The sequence below is a fragment of the Mercenaria mercenaria genome, chromosome 10, assembly GCF_021730395.1.
Source record: "Mercenaria mercenaria strain notata chromosome 10, MADL_Memer_1, whole genome shotgun sequence".
Lineage (NCBI taxonomy): Eukaryota > Metazoa > Mollusca > Bivalvia > Venerida > Veneridae > Mercenaria > Mercenaria mercenaria.
This window is the reverse complement of record NC_069370.1, coordinates 28,765,897-28,784,220: the sequence shown is the minus strand read 5'-3', so window position 1 is coordinate 28,784,220 and position 18,324 is coordinate 28,765,897. Positions and strand designations below refer to the sequence as shown.

The 18,324-nt window shown below is 36.6% G+C and overlaps 1 protein-coding gene across 2 annotated transcripts in view; it reads right to left on the bottom strand.

The window, feature by feature from the left end:
* Positions 1–426: 426 nt before the first annotated feature.
* Positions 427–18,324, bottom strand: part of LOC123559576 (prenylated Rab acceptor protein 1-like) — a 74,692-nt gene continuing 56,794 nt past the window's right edge. For both annotated transcript variants that reach the window (XM_045351516.2, XM_045351517.2), the window contains exon 5: positions 427–12,510. In XM_045351516.2, coding sequence (XP_045207451.1) covers positions 12,419–12,510 — 92 coding nt within the window. In that variant the 3' untranslated portion in view covers positions 427–12,418. The remainder of the gene's footprint in view (positions 12,511–18,324) is intronic.

The following is an 18,324-nucleotide window of genomic DNA, read 5'->3' as shown; positions in this document are numbered from 1 at the left end:
CAAGACTTTTTTGAGTGTAACATTCTGACCAAGTTTCATTAAGATTGGGCCAAAATTGTGACCTCTAGTGTTCACCAAGCTTTTCCTTTGATTTGACCTGGTGCCCTAGTTTTTGACCACAGATGACCCAATATCGAATTCATCAAAGATTTTATTGAGGGTAACATTCTGACCAAGTTTCATTAAGATTGGGCCAAAATGAGGACCTCTAGAGTGTTAACAAGCTTTTCCTTTTATTTGATCTGGTGACCTAGTTTTTGACCCCAGATGACCCAATATCGAACTCGTCCAAGATTTTATTGAGGGTAACATTCTGACTAAGTTTCATTAAGATTGGGCCAAAATTGTGACCTCTTGAGTGTTAACAGTCTAATTGTTGATGACGGACGGATGGACAGATGACGTTTTTTAAAACAAATTTCAAAAAATATTTTACTTTTATTTTGAAAGTTCCTATGCAAGTAAGAGTGACTTAAAGAGCTAGATCCTCCATCAAAATTTAATTATTATGTCATATGCTTCAATCACAGTTATGAAAGTGAGCATTTTAAAAAGTAGATCTCTATTTCAGTTTAAGTTAACATTTCCACTTTCTACAATCTATATTTTAAATTAATATGGTAAGTAAGATATATAAATATATCATAAATTAATCAAAACAACTAACTATCACATTTCTATAAATCAAACTGATCAAATAGCATATAAAAATAATTTCATACATCATATATACTGTGAAGTCATTTGAATTTGCATTTGGAACAGCAAACAAGACAGTTTCGCATGGAATTAAATTAGCACATTTTAAATTTCAAAATAACACAAGAGGCTCAAATGGGCCTAAGTCGCTACTTGAAGAAAACATTAACCATCTGACTTTGCTTCTAACTATCCTATAAGCTGTTCATTAAAACTAAAGTTATTTGAATTTTTTCTATATTTGCTGTCATGCACCAAAAACACATACCAGTAATCAGAAGAAATCATTTAAAGGTATTTCTATTTTAACTATAGTGGCCACGTAAAGTGCCCCCATTTTAACAAATCTGACATAAGACCTTAATAATGATGTTACAGACTAAGTCTGACAAAGATCCATCAAGCCGTTCATGAGAAGAAGCACTTTAAAGGTATTTTCATTTTAAGCTCTAGTGGCCCCAAAAAAGGGGCCAAGTGCCCTCAACTAAACAAATATGGTAAAGGACCTTATAATGATGCTCCAGACAAGGTTTAATGACGACCCATCCAGTAGTTGATAAGAAGTTAGTTAAAATATTTTTAACTCCAGCAGCCCCTAAAATGGGCCAAGTGTCTCCAATTGAGGACCTCATAATGATGCTACAAATGATTTTGAAGAAGATCCATCAAGCAGCTCATGAGAAGAAGTCATTTAAAGGCATTTCTTGTTTTAATATTAGTGCCCCCTAAAAGGGGCCAGGTGCACAAAATTTAACAAATACTGGAGAGGACCTTATAATGATACTAAACACCAAGTTTGTTGAAACTCCACTGAGCAGTTCCTGAGTAGCTGTTAAAGATATTTTTATTTTTAACTCTAACAGCACCTAAAGAGAGGCCAACTGCTCCCATTGGAATAAACTGGGGGAGGACACTCTAATGCCACTACAGGCCAAGTTTGACGAAGATCCATTCAGCAGTGCATGAGAAAAAGTCTTTCAAAGGTATTTCTATTTTTAGTTCAAGTGGCCCAGAAATGGGGCTAAGTGCCCCCCCACCCCTCCCTACATTGAACAAATTTGAGAAAGGACCTTATAATGATCCTCTAGACCAGGTTTGATGAAGATCCATCAAGCGGTTCATGAGAAGTTGTTTCAAGGTATTTCTATTTTTAACTCGAGCAGCCCCTAAAATTGACCAAGTGCCCCAAACTGAACAATGTTGATGAAGGACATTATAATGATGCTACAAATAAAGTTTGATTAAGATCCATCAAGTGGTTCATGAGAAGGAGTCATTTAAAGGCAATTCTAATTTTAGCTCTAGTAGCCCCTAAAAGGGGCCAATCGTCCATATTGGAACAAAATTGGGAAAGGACCTTATAATGGTGCTATAAACCATGTTTGATGAAGATTCATCCAGCAGTTCATGAGAAGAACTTATTAAAAGGTATTTTAACTTTAGCTCTAGTGGCTCCTAAAAGGGGCCAAGTGCCCCCATATCGAGGGTTCAATGCAATAAGGGCGTATCTACATATAATAATCATATGTAGATAACGCCCTTATTGCGTTGAACCCTCGATATGTAAAAAATTGGTAGGGGACCTTATAACGATGCTACAGACCAAGTCAAATGAAGATCCATTGAGTGGTTCCTGAGAAGAAGACTTTTAAAGGTTTCTTCTATTTTTAGCTGCCGTGGTCCTTAAGATGGCCTTATAATGATGCTACGGACCAAGTTTGGTAAAAATCCATCATGCAGTTCATTAGAAGAAGTTCTTTTAAGGTTTTTCTATTTTTAGCTCTGGTGGCCCCTAAAATGGGCCAAGGTGAACCATTTGAACAAACTTGATAAAGGTCCATGTCAGGATGTTACTGACCAAGTTTGGTGTAATTCTGACCAGTAGTTTCAGAGGAGAAGATGTTTAAGTATAAAATGTTGACACAAGACAACGGATGCTGGACCATCCACCTATACTAATAGCTCACCCTGAACAAAGTTATGGTGGGCTAAAAATAAAGTCACCAGTACCTCATGTGTCATTATCATGTACCATTATATTGTATACCCGTCAATTAAAGCGGTCATTTTAATAACCCTGCTGAATAAATGTAATAACAGTCTAACTGGTAATTTCAGTTAACTGATACTATGGTTACCTAAATTGTGACAAAATATCAAAGGATCATTTTAAATAAAAGAGATCACTGAAGTCTTTTTATGAGTAGCTTGTGTCCAATTACTCTGGAAACAACAAAAGCACATGTGAATAATCACTATACATATTATATACTTTTTAGCCTTTGTAAGAGGATGTTAACAACATTACACTAGCACTAGTATCTGAAGTATTCACAAAGAAAAATGGTAAGCCAAATATACATGTAACTAATTAACACATGATTAATGTTATTAATTAAATAAGTTTACATCTTTAATTTTTGTAGAAAAAAAAAAAATTCTATCATGACAACCTTTTATTAACTGCAGATAAACTGTGATATTTTGAGAAATATTGAAATACAAGCATGTAAAATATACATATATTTCTGATAGGAAATAAATTTCGATAACTATTTTATGTCTTTTTATAGCGGATAAATTTTTAGTTTAATCGTATTTGATAAAAGATGGCATGGTCTTAAATTTGTGAATCCTTCCTAGCGAGTAATATGCAAAAATTCGTCCTACTCCAATAAAAATGATTTCACAGTATATGCAATTTCAACATAATCAACCCACATATCATTTCTGATATTATTTACAAAACAGTGACTCACAAACATGGGCAACTTGGGGGAAAACAGTGTAGAGATTCTTCATTAATATCAGAGGCCTTAGTTTTCTTAGAGTAGAAAAAAATTTGCTACTTTAAGCAAACATTTGAGAAATGACAGCTTATTTCAATGTTCTGGTTAAAATCAACATAGTTATCAAATATAGCAATATTGATTTGGCCATACCATAATCACTAATTGCCTTTGCTTTGAATAAAAGTGAAGCTTTATTTGAAATGAGTCAGAAGGTAACTCATATCAATGTTTACTCCAATTTTTGTCATTGGGTATACAACAATATCTTCAGTTCCTTCTTTGAAATTTAAATTCCAGCATTCAGATCTGTAAATATGTATTGCAAAGACAATCGTACATATGGTATTCTTGCACTGACAAGTATCACAGACAAAACTCCCCTCCTCCCCCACCATCCAAGAATATTCAATATCTAATGCCCATATTTTTGCAAGCCTAACACATCGATTTTTGTCATACTGCCTGGTTTTAGTTTTAGGGGACATTTTTCCACAACATGCCACCAAAGGGTTATGAAAAATAATGACTCCTGAAAAATGGTAATTTTCTAATAAATTATAGTCTGATTAGAAAAATAGAGGAGAAAGGATGATAGCCCCTGTGCATAATATGTAGAATAATCTGACCACTTAAAAATTATGTTAAGACTTCACAAAATTTATTCTAAAGTCAAAACTTCAAACAAGAGGGTCATGATGACCCTGGATCGCTCACCTGAGTAATATAAGCTACATGTTGCAAATGTCAAACTGACGCTAAAATATTAAGAAAGTAAGTCAGTAGGTCACATTCATGGTCACTGAAAGTCAGTGTAAAGATCAGTGTGCAAAACTGTATGTGTCATCCAAATTTCAGCTGTACCTTAAACAAGAGGGTCATGATGACCCTGGATCGCTCACCTGAGTAATATGAGCTACATGTTTCAAATGTCAAACTGATGATTTTTAGAAATTTTTTGGAAAATTTTTCAATGTACAATCAAGTAACCCCTGGGGCGGGGGGCCAATTTTACCCCAGGGGTCATGATTTGAACAAAGTTTGTAGAAGTCTACTAGGCAATGTTACATATCAAATATCTAAGATCTAAGCCTTCTGGTTTATTTTTAGCAAATTTATGAAGATTTCCCTATGTACAATCAAGTATACCCTGGGGCTGGGTCAATTTAACCCAGGGGGGTCAAGATTTGAACAAATTTTGTACAGGCCCACTAGGCAATGCTACATGTCAAATATCTAAGCTCTAGGCCTTCTGGTTTAATTTTAGAAAATTTTGAAGATTTTTCTATGTACAATCAAGTAACCCCATGGGGCGGGGTCAATTTTGACCCCGGGGGTCATGATTTGAACGAATTTTGTAGAAGTCTACTAGGCAATGCTACAAGTCAAATATCTAAGATCTAGGCCTTCTGGTTTATTTTTAGAAAATATTTGAAGATTTTCCTATGTAAAATCAAGTGACCCCTGGGGCAGGGTCAATTTTGACCCCGGGGGTCATGATTTGAACAAATTTTGTAGAAGTCTATTAGGCAATGCTACATGTCAAATATCTAAGATCTAGGCCTTCTGGTTTATTTTTAGAAATTTTTTGAAGATTTTCCTATGTGAAATCAAGTGACCCCGGGGTTCATGTTTGAACAAATTTTGTAGAGGTCCACTATGCAATGCTACATGTGAAATATCTAAGCTCTATGCCTTCTGGTTTATTTTTAGAAATTTTTTGAAGATTTTCCTATGTAAAATAAAGTGACCCTGGGGCTGGGTCAATTTTGACCCCGGGGGTCATGATTTGAACAAATTTTGTAGAGGTCCACTAGGCAATGCTACATTTGAAATATCTAAGCTCTAGAGGCTTCTGGTTTATTTTTAGAAAATTTTTGAAGATTTTCCTATGTAAAATAAAGTGACCCTGGGGCTGGGTCAATTTTGACCCTGGGGGTCATGATTTGAACAAATTTAGTAGAGGTCCACTAGGCAATGCTACATGTCAAATATCTTAGCTCTAGGGCTTCTGGTTTTTGAGAAGAAGATTTTTTTTAAAATTTTCCTATGTAAAAATCAAGTGACCCCTGGGGCGGGGTCAATTTTGATCCCGGGGTCATGATTTGAACAATTTTAGTAGAGGTCCACTAGGCAATGCTACATGTCAAATATCTAAGCTCTAGGGCTTCTGGTTTTTGAGAAGAAGATTTTTTAAGATTTTCCTATGTAAAATCAAGTGACCCCTGGGGCGGGGTCAATTTTGATCCCGGGGTCATGATTTGAACAAATCTGCTAGAGGTCCACTAGGCAATGCTTCATACCAAATATCTAAGCTCTAGGGCTTCTGGTTTTTGAGAAGAAGATTTTTAAAGTTTTTCATTTCGGTTGCCATGGCAACCAGAGTTCTGCATGGAATTCATTTCTTTGAATAATTTTGAAAGGGGGCCACCCAAGGATCATTCTTGTGAAGTTTGGTGTAATTCTGCCCAGTGGTTTTCAAGATTTTTTTAGAAAATGTTGATGGACACACGACGCACGACGGACATTGAGCGGTCACAATAGCTCACCATGAGCCTTTGGCTCAGGTGAGCTAAAAACAAGAAAGTAGGTCAGTAAGTCAAGGTCACAGTCAAGTGACCCCTAATTACTTGGGGTCATCAGGTAATTGTAATTAAACAGTCTACGAAATATGATCAGATAATTTTTGAATTATTTTTTCCTATTTAACTCATATATAAGTGACCCCTTTTCACCCCAGGGGCATAATTTGAATAATCTTGTTAGAGAACAACTAGACAATGCTACATATCAAATGTCAAAGGCCTAGGTCTTAAACTTTCAAACAAGAAGATTTTTTTTTAACTTTTTTCCTATATAAGTCTATGTAAAACTTGGGACACAAAGGCTAGGGCCTCTTTTCATCCCAGGGGCATAATTTGAACAATTTCAGTAGTGGACCACTAGGCAAATGCAACATACCAATTATCAAAAGCCTAGGTCTAGCAGTTTCAGAAAAGAAGATTTTTAAAGTTTTTTGTTATATAAGTCTATGACCCGGGACAGGGCCTCTTTTCACCCCAGGGTAACAATTAGAATAATCTTGGTAGAGGATCATAAGGCAATGCTACATTTGAAATATCTAAGCTCTAGAGGCTTCTGGTTTATTTTTAGAAAATTTTTGAAGATTTTCCTATGTAAAATAAAGTGACCCTGGGGCTGGGTCAATTTTGACCCCGGGGGTCATGATTTGAACAAATTTTGTAGAGGTCCACTAGGCAATGCTACATTTGAAATATCTAAGCTCTAGAGGCTTCTGGTTTATTTTTAGAAAATTTTTGAAGATTTTCCTATGTAAAATAAAGTGACCCTGGGGCTGGGTCAATTTTGACCCTGGGGGTCATGATTTGAACAAATTTAGTAGAGGTCCACTAGGCAATGCTACATGTCAAATATCTAAGCTCTAGGGCTTCTGGTTTTTGAGAAGAAGATTTTTTAAAATTTTCCTATGTAAAATCAAGTGACCCCTGGGGCGGGGTCAATTTTGATCCCGGGGTCATGATTTGAACAATTTTAGTAGAGGTCCACTAGGCAATGCTACATGTCAAATATCTAAGCTCTAGGGCTTCTGGTTTTTGAGAAGAAGATTTTTTAAGATTTTCCTATGTAAAATCAAGTGACCCCTGGGGCGGGGTCAATTTTGATCCCGGGGTCATGATTTGAACAAATCTGCTAGAGGTCCACTAGGCAATGCTTCATACCAAATATCTAAGCTCTAGGGCTTCTGGTTTTTGAGAAGAAGATTTTTAAAGTTTTTCATTTCGGTTGCCATGGCAACCAGAGTTCTGCATGGAATTCATTTCTTTGAATAATTTTGAAAGGGGGCCACCCAAGGATCATTCTTGTGAAGTTTGGTGTAATTCTGCCCAGTGGTTTTCAAGATTTTTTTAGAAAATGTTGATGGACACACGACGCACGACGGACATTGAGCGGTCACAATAGCTCACCATGAGCCTTTGGCTCAGGTGAGCTAAAAACAAGAAAGTAGGTCAGTAAGTCAAGGTCACAGTCAAGTGACCCCTAATTACTTGGGGTCATCAGGTAATTGTAATTAAACAGTCTACGAAATATGATCAGATAATTTTTGAATTATTTTTTCCTATTTAACTCATATATAAGTGACCCCTTTTCACCCCAGGGGCATAATTTGAATAATCTTGTTAGAGAACAACTAGACAATGCTACATATCAAATGTCAAAGGCCTAGGTCTTAAACTTTCAAACAAGAAGATTTTTTTTTAACTTTTTTCCTATATAAGTCTATGTAAAACTTGGGACACAAAGGCTAGGGCCTCTTTTCATCCCAGGGGCATAATTTGAACAATTTCAGTAGTGGACCACTAGGCAAATGCAACATACCAATTATCAAAAGCCTAGGTCTAGCAGTTTCAGAAAAGAAGATTTTTAAAGTTTTTTGTTATATAAGTCTATGACCCGGGACAGGGCCTCTTTTCACCCCAGGGTAACAATTAGAATAATCTTGGTAGAGGATCATAAGGCAATGCTACATATCAATTATCAAGGCCTAGGTCTTGTGGTTTCAGACAAGAAGATTTTAAAACTTTTTTCCTATATATGTCTATGTAAAATTTGGGACACCAGGGTTGGGGCCTCTTTTCACCCCAGGGACATAATTTGAACAATCTTTATAAAGGACCATTAGATGATGTCACATGCCAATAATTGAGGCTCTATGCCTTGCGGTTTTGGACAAGAAGATCTTAAAGTTTTTCCTTTCTGTTACAAGCAACTGGCAACAAGAGTTCTGTGTGGAATTCAATTCTTTGAACAATTTTGAAAGGCGGCCACCCGAGAATCATTACTGTTAAGTTTGATGTAAATCTGCAGAGTGGTTTTGAAAAAGAAGATTTTTTTAAGAAATTGTTGATGGATGCACGGCGGACGACAGACACTAAGCAGTCAAAAAAGCAATTGTAAATCAATACATTTTGTCCATAACATGTTACCTTTCTAAATATTCATGGTCAGCAAAACCAAACTGTAGGAGTATAATTAAAAAGAACTGAGCAAGATCAATTCTTACTTATTAACAAACTTTCCAGTCAAGTTAACACTGTTCATTTTTATGTAAATGCATGATTAGCTTCAGTTTCTATGTAAGTATAGCTACATGTTTGTAACATGTGCAAACATAGAAATATCCTCTATAGATAATCAATAACAGTATTTTTTCATTCAAATACAGCGTAACTGTAAACAAGAGGGCCATGATGGTCTTCTTTCGCTCACCTGAGTTTAGTTGCTTGCTTAAACAAATTTCTTTGCTAAAGCTTCAAAAACAAAGATTATGGTAAGGATTTTTCAAGATAACTACTGAAATCTGTAAAGAAATTATACAGATGGTCCAGATCTCTTTGCTGTAGCTTCAAAAAACAAGAGGGCCAAGATGGCCCTAGGTCACTCACCTGAGAAACACATCATAACAGTGTAAACATGTTTCCCAGATGGCCCATATTTGAATTTTAATTTGACCGGGTGACCTAGTTTTTGACCCATATTCAAACTCGACCTTGATTTCATCCAAACAAACATTCTGATCAAATTTCACGAAAATCCAGTGTAAAATGCAGCCCCTATTGCATACACAAGGTTTTTCTTTGATTTGACCTAGTGAGCTAGTTTTTGACCCAAGATGACCCATATTCGAACTTGACCTACATTTCATCAAGGCAATCATACTGACCAACATTCATGAAGATCAAATGAAAAATACAGCCTCTATCACATACACATGGTTTTTGTTTCATTTTACCTAGTGACCTAGTTTTTGAATCCAGATGACCCATTTTCAAACTTGGCCTAGATTTCATCAAGGTAATCATTCCGACAAAATTTCATGAAGATCAGTTGAAAAATACAGTCTCTATTGCATACAAAAGGTTTTTCTTTGATTTGACCTAGTTTTTGATCCCAGATGACCCATATTCGAAATCCTCCTGGATTTCATCAAGGCAATCATTCTGACTAAATTTTATGAATATCCAGTGTAAAATGCAGCCCCTATGGCGTACACAAGGTTTTTCTTTAATTTGACCAGGTGACCTAGTTTTTGACCCCAGATGACCCACATTCAAATTTGACCTAGATTTCATCAAGACAAACATTCTGATCAAATTTCATGAAGATTTGGTATAAAATGCAGTCCATATTGCATACACAAGCTTTTTCTTTGATATGACCTAGTGACCTAGTTTTTGACCCAAGATAACCCATATTCGAACTTGACCTAGAATTCATAGAGGCAATCATTCTGAATAAAATTCATGAAGATCAATTGAAAAATACAGCTTCTATCGCATACACAAGGTTTTTCTTTGATCTGACCTAGTGACCTAGTTTTTGATCCCAGATGACCCATTTTCGAACTTGGCCTAGATTTCATCAAGGATATCATTCTGACAAAATTTCATGAAGATCAGCTGAAAAATATAGCCTCTATCACATACACAAGCTAAATGTTGACAGACAGACGACAAGACGACGGATATTGAGCTATCACAAAAACTCACCTGAAACAAGAGCTGTCCGTAAGACAGCGCAATCCACTATTCTGCGATTTTACTGTAAAATGAATATATGTCTCAATAAGAGACCTCTACTTTAACAGGAAGATACACCAATAATTCTGTTAAGAACACAAATCAGAGTTACTGGGATTGTTAGGGGAGTTTCAAGTCATTATCTTATATAATACCAAAGTTATGTCCAGAAAACGAAGTTTGTCAAAAATTTAAGTATGGAAGGAGCATAATTTGGTCAAAAATACAAATCAAGAGTTATGGGGACTGTTACCACACATGCAGATGATGATGATAAAGATACATTATAAGTTTCAAGCTTTTATCTTATATTATCAAGAAAACGAAGTTTGTGAAAAAACTTTAAATATGAAAGGGGCATAATTCTGTCAAAAATACAATTAGAGTTATAGGGATTGTAACCACACATGTAAATGATGATTATAAAGAAAAAATTTTAATTCCAAGTCATTATCTTTTAAAAGTACCAAAGATACGTCTATAAACAAAGCTTTCGAAAAAATTTAACATGACAAATTCCAAGTATAACAACTTGGTGACCTTGACCTTGGGTACAATGGGCCAGCCCCTGCACATATTTTGTTTGTATGCTGGACAATGTTTATGTGAACTTACAGTAAGATATAAGCAATAGTATCAAAGATATGACAGAAAAACAAAGGTTGCCGAAAAACTTTAACTTTAAAAATAACCTAAGTATAACACCTTGGTGACCTTGACCTTGGGTATAATAGGCCCAGCCCCTGCACATACTTTGTTTGTATGCTGGACAATGTTTATGTGAACTTACAGTAAGATTTAAGCAATAGTAACAAAGTTATGACAGAAAAACAAAGGTTGCCGAAAAACTGTAACCTTAAAAATAACCAAAGTATAACACCTTGGTGACCTTGACCTTACGTATAATGGGCCCAGCCCCTGCACATACTTTGTTTGTATGCTGGACAATGATTATGTGAAGTAACAGTAAGATATAAGCAACAGTAACAAAGATATGACAGAAAAACAAAGGTTGCCGAAAAACTTTAACCAAGAAAGCACACGCCGACGTCGGGGTGAGTAGAATAGCCCCCCCTATTCTCTGAATAGTGGAGCTAAAAAGAATGTCAGGGTTAAGAATATTAAAGATAAGTGTTGAAATCTGTATCGAAAGTTACACAGGTGGTCCAAACTTCAATGCTGTACCTTCAAATCAAGAAAGTAGGTCAGTAGGTCAAGATTAGACTATTCAAGATTAGCACTGAAATCTGTATCAAAAATTATACAGGTCGTTCAAATTTCTACAAGAAGATTTTCTAAGTTTTTCTTATATAAGTCTATATAAACCATGTGACCTCTAGGGCGGGGCCATATTTGACCCTAGAGGGATAATTTGAAAAATCTTGGTAAAGAACCACTAGATGATGTTACACACAAAACATCAAAGCCCTAGGCCCTGTGGTTTTGGACAAGAAGATTTTCAAAGTTTTTTCCTATACAAGTCTATATACCCCATGTGACACCTAGGGCCGGATCATATTTGACCCTAGGTTGGGATAATTTGAACAATCTTGGTAGAGGACCTCTAGATGATGCTACATACCAAATATCAAAGCCATAGTCCCTGTGGTTTTGGACAAGAAGATTTTCAAAGTTTTAAGTCTACGCAAACCATGTGACCCCAGGCCATATTTGACCCTAGGGGGATAATCTGAACAATCTTGGTAGAGGACTACTAGAGTGGACGGTGAGCGATCACAATAGCTCAACCTGAGCAAGTTGTTCTCAGGTGAGCTTTAATGCATCAATAAATAAGTAATCGAGTATGAATGTAGTTTACATACATTGTTCTGTATTTCAGTTATATAATGATCACTCAATTACCACAATCACAGTCTTATTATAGCAGCATTCCTCCTGATGAGTAACCATTGTAATATTTCATCTCTTAAAAATTATGAATTCCTTTAAATCGCAATTAATATTGTCTTCTGTTGTGTACCAGACTTGTTTGTTTGTGAACAATGCCACTTCAGGTCCACTAATAGAGGACTGATCTATTACTATAATTGTGGTAATATTACACCTAATCCAACATATAGCATATTATGTAACAAGCAAACTTGTAACTGAAGAAAATTTATGATTTATAATTTATCAAGCAGAATTGGAAAATCCACATATCTATACTTTGAACTCTTCTGTTTACTGACGCCATCGTAATTTTCCAGTTACTTATCTGAAGATGAGCTGCTTTAAAAACATATCCACATATAATACACTCTTCTTAAAACATTATTGTTTCATCAGGCAAGGTCAAGGTTACTTCAATGTCACTGTTAAATATGAACATTAGACTGGTTCCATTTCCAGATCAAATGGTTCTCCTTCATCTCCAGGAGTATAGAATGAGGCATGTAACATAATCACGAAGAATGAGGCACCTGAAATAGACAAGTGAAATGGCTAATTTGCATGCTGATGTGAAATTTGCTGCAGATACCTGAAAAACTCAAGCATGCTTGAAAAAGGCCTTTGCTAAATACACAAAAGCAAACCTGTACTTGACTATATGACCTTGAATATATGTATTACACACTGAATCATGAATGGTAACATCTGTCTTGATGTAACTAGAATGTGTCTGTAGGACACAGGGTGTGCCCCCACTGGTACATTTGTCACAAACAAGGGGCAATAATTCAACAAGAGGACCATGATGGTCCTGAATCGCTCACCTATCTCCACATGACCCAGTGTTCAACTGAGTATGACATCGTTATTTCTATTATTTGACATAGTGACCTAGTTTTTGAGCACATGTGACCTAGATATCATCAAGATAAAATTCTGACCAATTTTCATGAAGATCCATTGAAAAACATGGCCTCTAGAGAGGTCACAAGGTTTTTCTATTATTTGACCTAATGACCTAGTTTTTGAAGGCATGTGACCCACTTTTAAACTTGACCTAGATATCATCAAGGTGAACATTCTCACCAATTTTCATGAAGATCTCGTGAAAAATATGGCCTCTAGAGAGGTCACAAGGTTTTTCTATTTTTCGACCTACTGACCTAGTTTTTGACCGCACATGACCCAGTTACGAACCTGACCTAGATATCATCAAGCTGAACATTCTCACCAATTTTCATGAAGATCCATTGAGAAATATGGCCTCTAGAAAGTCACAAGGTTTTTTCTATTTTTAGACCTACTGACCTAGTTTTTGACCCCACGTGACCCAGTTTTGAATCTGACTTAGATATCATCAAGATGAACATTCTGACCAAAATTCATGAAGATCTCATGAAAAATATGGCCTCTACAGAGGTCACAAGGTTTTTCTATTTTTAGATCTACTGACCTAGTTTTTAACCCCACGTGACCCAGTTTCGAACTTGACCTAGATATCTTCAAGGTAAACATTCTGACCAATTTTCATGAAGATCCATTGAAAAATATCGCCTCTAGAGAGGTCACAAGGTTTTCCTATTTTTAGACCTACTGACCTAGTTTTTGACCGCACATGACCCAGTTTCAAACTCTACCTAGATATCATCAAGGTGAACATTCTGACCAATATTCATGAAGATCTCATGAAAAATATGGCCTCTAGAGAGGTCACAAGGTTTTTCTATTTTTAGATCTACTGACCTAGTTTTTAACCCCACGTTACCCAGTTTCAAACTTGACCTAGATATCATCAAGATGAACATTCTGACCAATTTTCATGAAGATGCATTGAGAAATATGGCCTCTAGAGAGGTCATAAGGTTTTTCTATTTTTAGACCTAATGACCTAGTTTTTGACCCTACGTGACCCAGTTTCAAACTTGACCTAGATATCATCAAGATAAACATTCTGACCAATATTCATGAAGATCTCATGAAAAATATGGCCTCTAGAGAGGTCACAAGGTTTTTCTATTTTTAGACCTACTGACCTAGTTTTTGACCCCACGTGACCCAGTTTCGAACTTGACCTAGATATCATCAAGGTGAACATTCTGACCAATTTTCATGAAGATCTTGTGAAATATATGGCCTCTAGAGAGGTCACAAGGTTTTTCTATTTTTAGACCTACTGACCTAGTTTTTGATGGCACGTGACCCAGTTTCGAACTTGACCTAGATATCATCAAGATGAACATTCTGACCAACTTTCATAAAGATCCCATGAAAAATGTGACCTCTAGAGTGGTCACAAGCAAAAGTTTACGGACGGACGGACGGACGACGGACACCGCGCGATCACAAAAGCTCACCTTGTCACTTTGTGACAGGTGAGCTAAAAATTAGCAGACTTAAGGGGGTATAGCCTCAACAAACACTTTATATAAAGGATTCATTATTCGATCTAGGTCATATACTTTTTGAGCTATGAGCATCATAAACAAAAAATCCACTATTTTGACTATTTCAAGGGCCATAACTCTGTAATAAGCGCTAAGATTCTCAAGAAGAATGCCAAGTGTGCAAGGTCACATCATGATTAAGACTCATGCAAGGTTTCATGAATTTACATCAAATACCCTGAAATCCTGAAAATAAGCCGGTTTTTAAAATAAACCGGTCTCGAAAATGAGCCACCATTTCACAACAGGAACAAGAGCTCTGCCAAGTGGGGCAATAAACACCCAAAGGGTTATATCAGAGGAGGATGGGAGCAAAATTTAAAGAACTTAACTGTGGAAGCCCAAAGGACAGGAAGAACAAAGAGAAGAAATTCAAAAAAAAAATTCTAAGTGAACAGAAAAAAACTATAAGTCCACAAAAAAAATCCTTACCAGGTATAGACATATCAAAATACACCTAAAAATTGGAGGTACCATCCATGTTGTACCACAGGAAAGTGGTCTCGGTTTTTCCCTATGACCAATAATAAAAAAGTTACAAAATAAGCTATTTATAGTAACACAAAAGGGAAGTAATTCAATAAAAAAATTATTGTAAGTGAACAAAAAAGGGATCTGCCAAATAAAAACAAGAGCACTGCAATGCAGTACAATATACACACAAAAAAAGTCATACGACCTTTGATCCCTAAGTTTGACATTGACCTTGAAGCGAGCCATCTGAAACATGCGCTCTGCACGTTGTCTCAATGTGGTAAACATTTTTCCCAAATTTCTTTAAAATCCTTCAAGCGGTTCAAGAGTTACAGAGCGGACACAAAACAAAGTCATATGACCTTTGACCCCAGTGTGACCTTGACCTTAAAGCGAGCCATCCGAAACATGCGTTCTGCACGCTGTCTTGATGTGGTGAACATTTAAGTATAGTGTCTTTGAAATCCTTCAAGGGGTTCAAGAGTTATAGAGCGGACACGAAATTGCTAACGGACGGACGGCCGGCCGGACTGACACCAGCGTCATAACATAATACGTATAAAAAAGGGCCCATAAATTAGCTGCACTCAAAAATAAGCCGTCCACATTTTTGAATCAGAAATAGTACCAAATTAAATGATATTGTTACGACATATAATTTGATAACACAATGCAGTGTTTATCACGTATTGTGCAAGTTCTTCATACCCGGTGGATGATTAAATCATAGGTGTATTTGTTTGTTAGCATCGGATTATTTTCATTAAGGAATTGTAACAAAACAGGCATGTCAGAAGTATAAGTATTTACTGACGTCGATGCTTTTACTAAACAAGAGGGTCATCATGACCCTAAATCGCTCACCTGAGTAATATGAGCCACATGTTTCAAATGACAAACTGATGCTAAAATATTAGAAAGTAGGTCAGTAGGTCACATTCATGGTAACTGAAAGTCAGTTTTAAGATTGGTATACAAAACTGTACATGTCATCCAAATTTCAAGGCTGTATCTCTAAAAACAAGAAAGTAGGTCAGTAGGTCAAGGTTACAGTAAGGTGACACGTAATCACTTGGGTACAACAGGTAAATCTAATTAAACAGTCTAGGAAATATGATCTGATAATTTTTAAAGTATTTTTTCCTATATAACTCACATGATAAGTGACCACCAGGGCGGGGCCTCTTTTCACCCCCGAGGCATAATTTGAACAATCCTGTTAGAGGTCCACCAGGCAATGATACAAACCAAATATCAAAGGCCTAGGCCTTGAACTTTCAGACAAGAAGATTTTTTATTGTTTTCCCTATATAAGTCTATGTTAAACGTGGGACCCCACGGGGCAGGGCCTCTTTTCACTCCAGGGGCATAATTTGAACAATTTTGGTAGAGGACCATAAGGCAATGCAACACACAAAATATCAAAAGCCTAGGCCTTGCAGTTTCAGACAAGAAGATTTTTAAAGTTTTCTCCTATATAAGTCTATGTAAAACTTGGGACCCCCGATGCGGGGCCTCTTTTCACCCCAGGGGCATAATTTGAACAATCTTCATTAGAGGACCACAAGGCAATACTACAAACAAAATATCAAAGACCTATGTCTTGTAGTTTCAGACAAGAAGATTTTTAAAGTTTTTTTCCTATAATTATAAGTCTCTTTTCACTCCAGGGGCATAATTTGATCAATTTTGGTAGAGGACCACAAGGCAATGCTACGTACCAAATGTCAAAAGCCTAGGTCTTGTGATTTCAGACAAGAAGATTTTTAAAGTTTCTTTCCTATACAAGTCTATATAAACCATGTGAACCCCGGGGTGGGGCCATATTTCATCCTAGGGGGATCATTTGAACAATCTTGGTACAGGCCCACTATATGATGTTACATAATAACTATCGAAGCCCTAGGCCTTATGGTTTTAAATAAGAAGATTTTCAAAGTTTTTCCCTATATAAGTCTATATAAACCATGTGACCCCCGGGGCAGGGCCATATTTGACCTTAGGAAGATAATTTGAATAATCTTTGTAGAGGCCCACTAGATGATGATTCATACTAAATATCAAAGCCCTAGGCCTTATGGTTTTGGACAAGAAGATTTTCAAAGTTTTTTCCCAAAACTAGTCTATATTAACCATGTGACCCCCCGGGCGTGGCCATATTTGACCTAGGGGGATAATTTGAACAATCTTGGTAGAGACCCACTAGATGATGCTACATAACAAATATCAAAGCCCTAGGCATCGCAGTTTTGGACAAGAAGATTTTTTAAATTTTTCCTTTCGGTTCCCATGCCAACCAGAGTTCTGTACGTAATTCAATTCTTTGAACAATTTTTAAAGAAGACCATCCAAGGATCATCCCGGTGAAGTTTCATCAAAATTGGCCTGATGGTTTAGGATGAGATGTTGTTTAAATGAGTGTGGACGGACGGCCGGACGCTGGACGGTGAGCGATCACAATAGCTCACCCTGAGCCTTTTGCTCAGGTGAGCTAAAAACCAATTAACTACTTGGAGGGCCACTGGATATAAAATTATATTAGAAATCAAAACAAACAAAGGGCCATAACTCACTCAAAAATTGTTGAACCAGTCTGATTTTCAGGGGGACACAACTAGGGTACCAATACATCATTCTGACAAAGTTTGGTCAAAATCCCCCCAGTAGTTTCTGAGGAGATGCAATAACAAGAAATTGTTAATGGATGAACGACAGACCACGGACGCAGAGTGATTTGAATAGCCCACCATCATCAGGCTAAAAACAAGAAAGTAGGTCAGTATGTCAAGGTCACAGTCAAGTGACCCCTAATTACTTTGGGTCATTAGGTAATTATAACTGAACAGTCTAGGAAATATGATCAGATAATTGTTTAAAGTATTTTTTCCTATATAACTCATTTACAAGTGTGTCCCCCGGGGCGGGGCCTCTTTTCACCCCAGGGGCATCATTTGAACAATCTTGTTAGAGAACCACTAAGCAATGCTACAAACCAAATATCAAAGGCCTAGGCCTTGAACTTTCAGACAAGAAAATTTTTAAACTTCTTCCCCATATAAGTCTATGCAAAACTCGGGACACCCAGGGCAGGACCTCTTTTCATCCTAGGGACATAATTTGAACAATTTTGGTAGAGAACCACCAGGCAATGCAACATACCAAATATCAAAAGCCTAGTTCTTGTGGTTTCAGACAAGAAGTTTTTTCCTATATATGTCTATGTAAAACTTGGGACCCCCTGGGTGGGGCCTCTTTTCACCCCCGAATAATAATTTTTACAGTCTTGGTAGAAGACCATAAGGCGATGCAACATACCAAATATCAAAGGGGTAAGTCTTCTGGTTTCAGGCAAGAAGATTTTTGTTTTTTTTTACCTATATAAGCCTATGTAAAACTTTTCAATTCTTTGAACAATTTTTAAAGAAG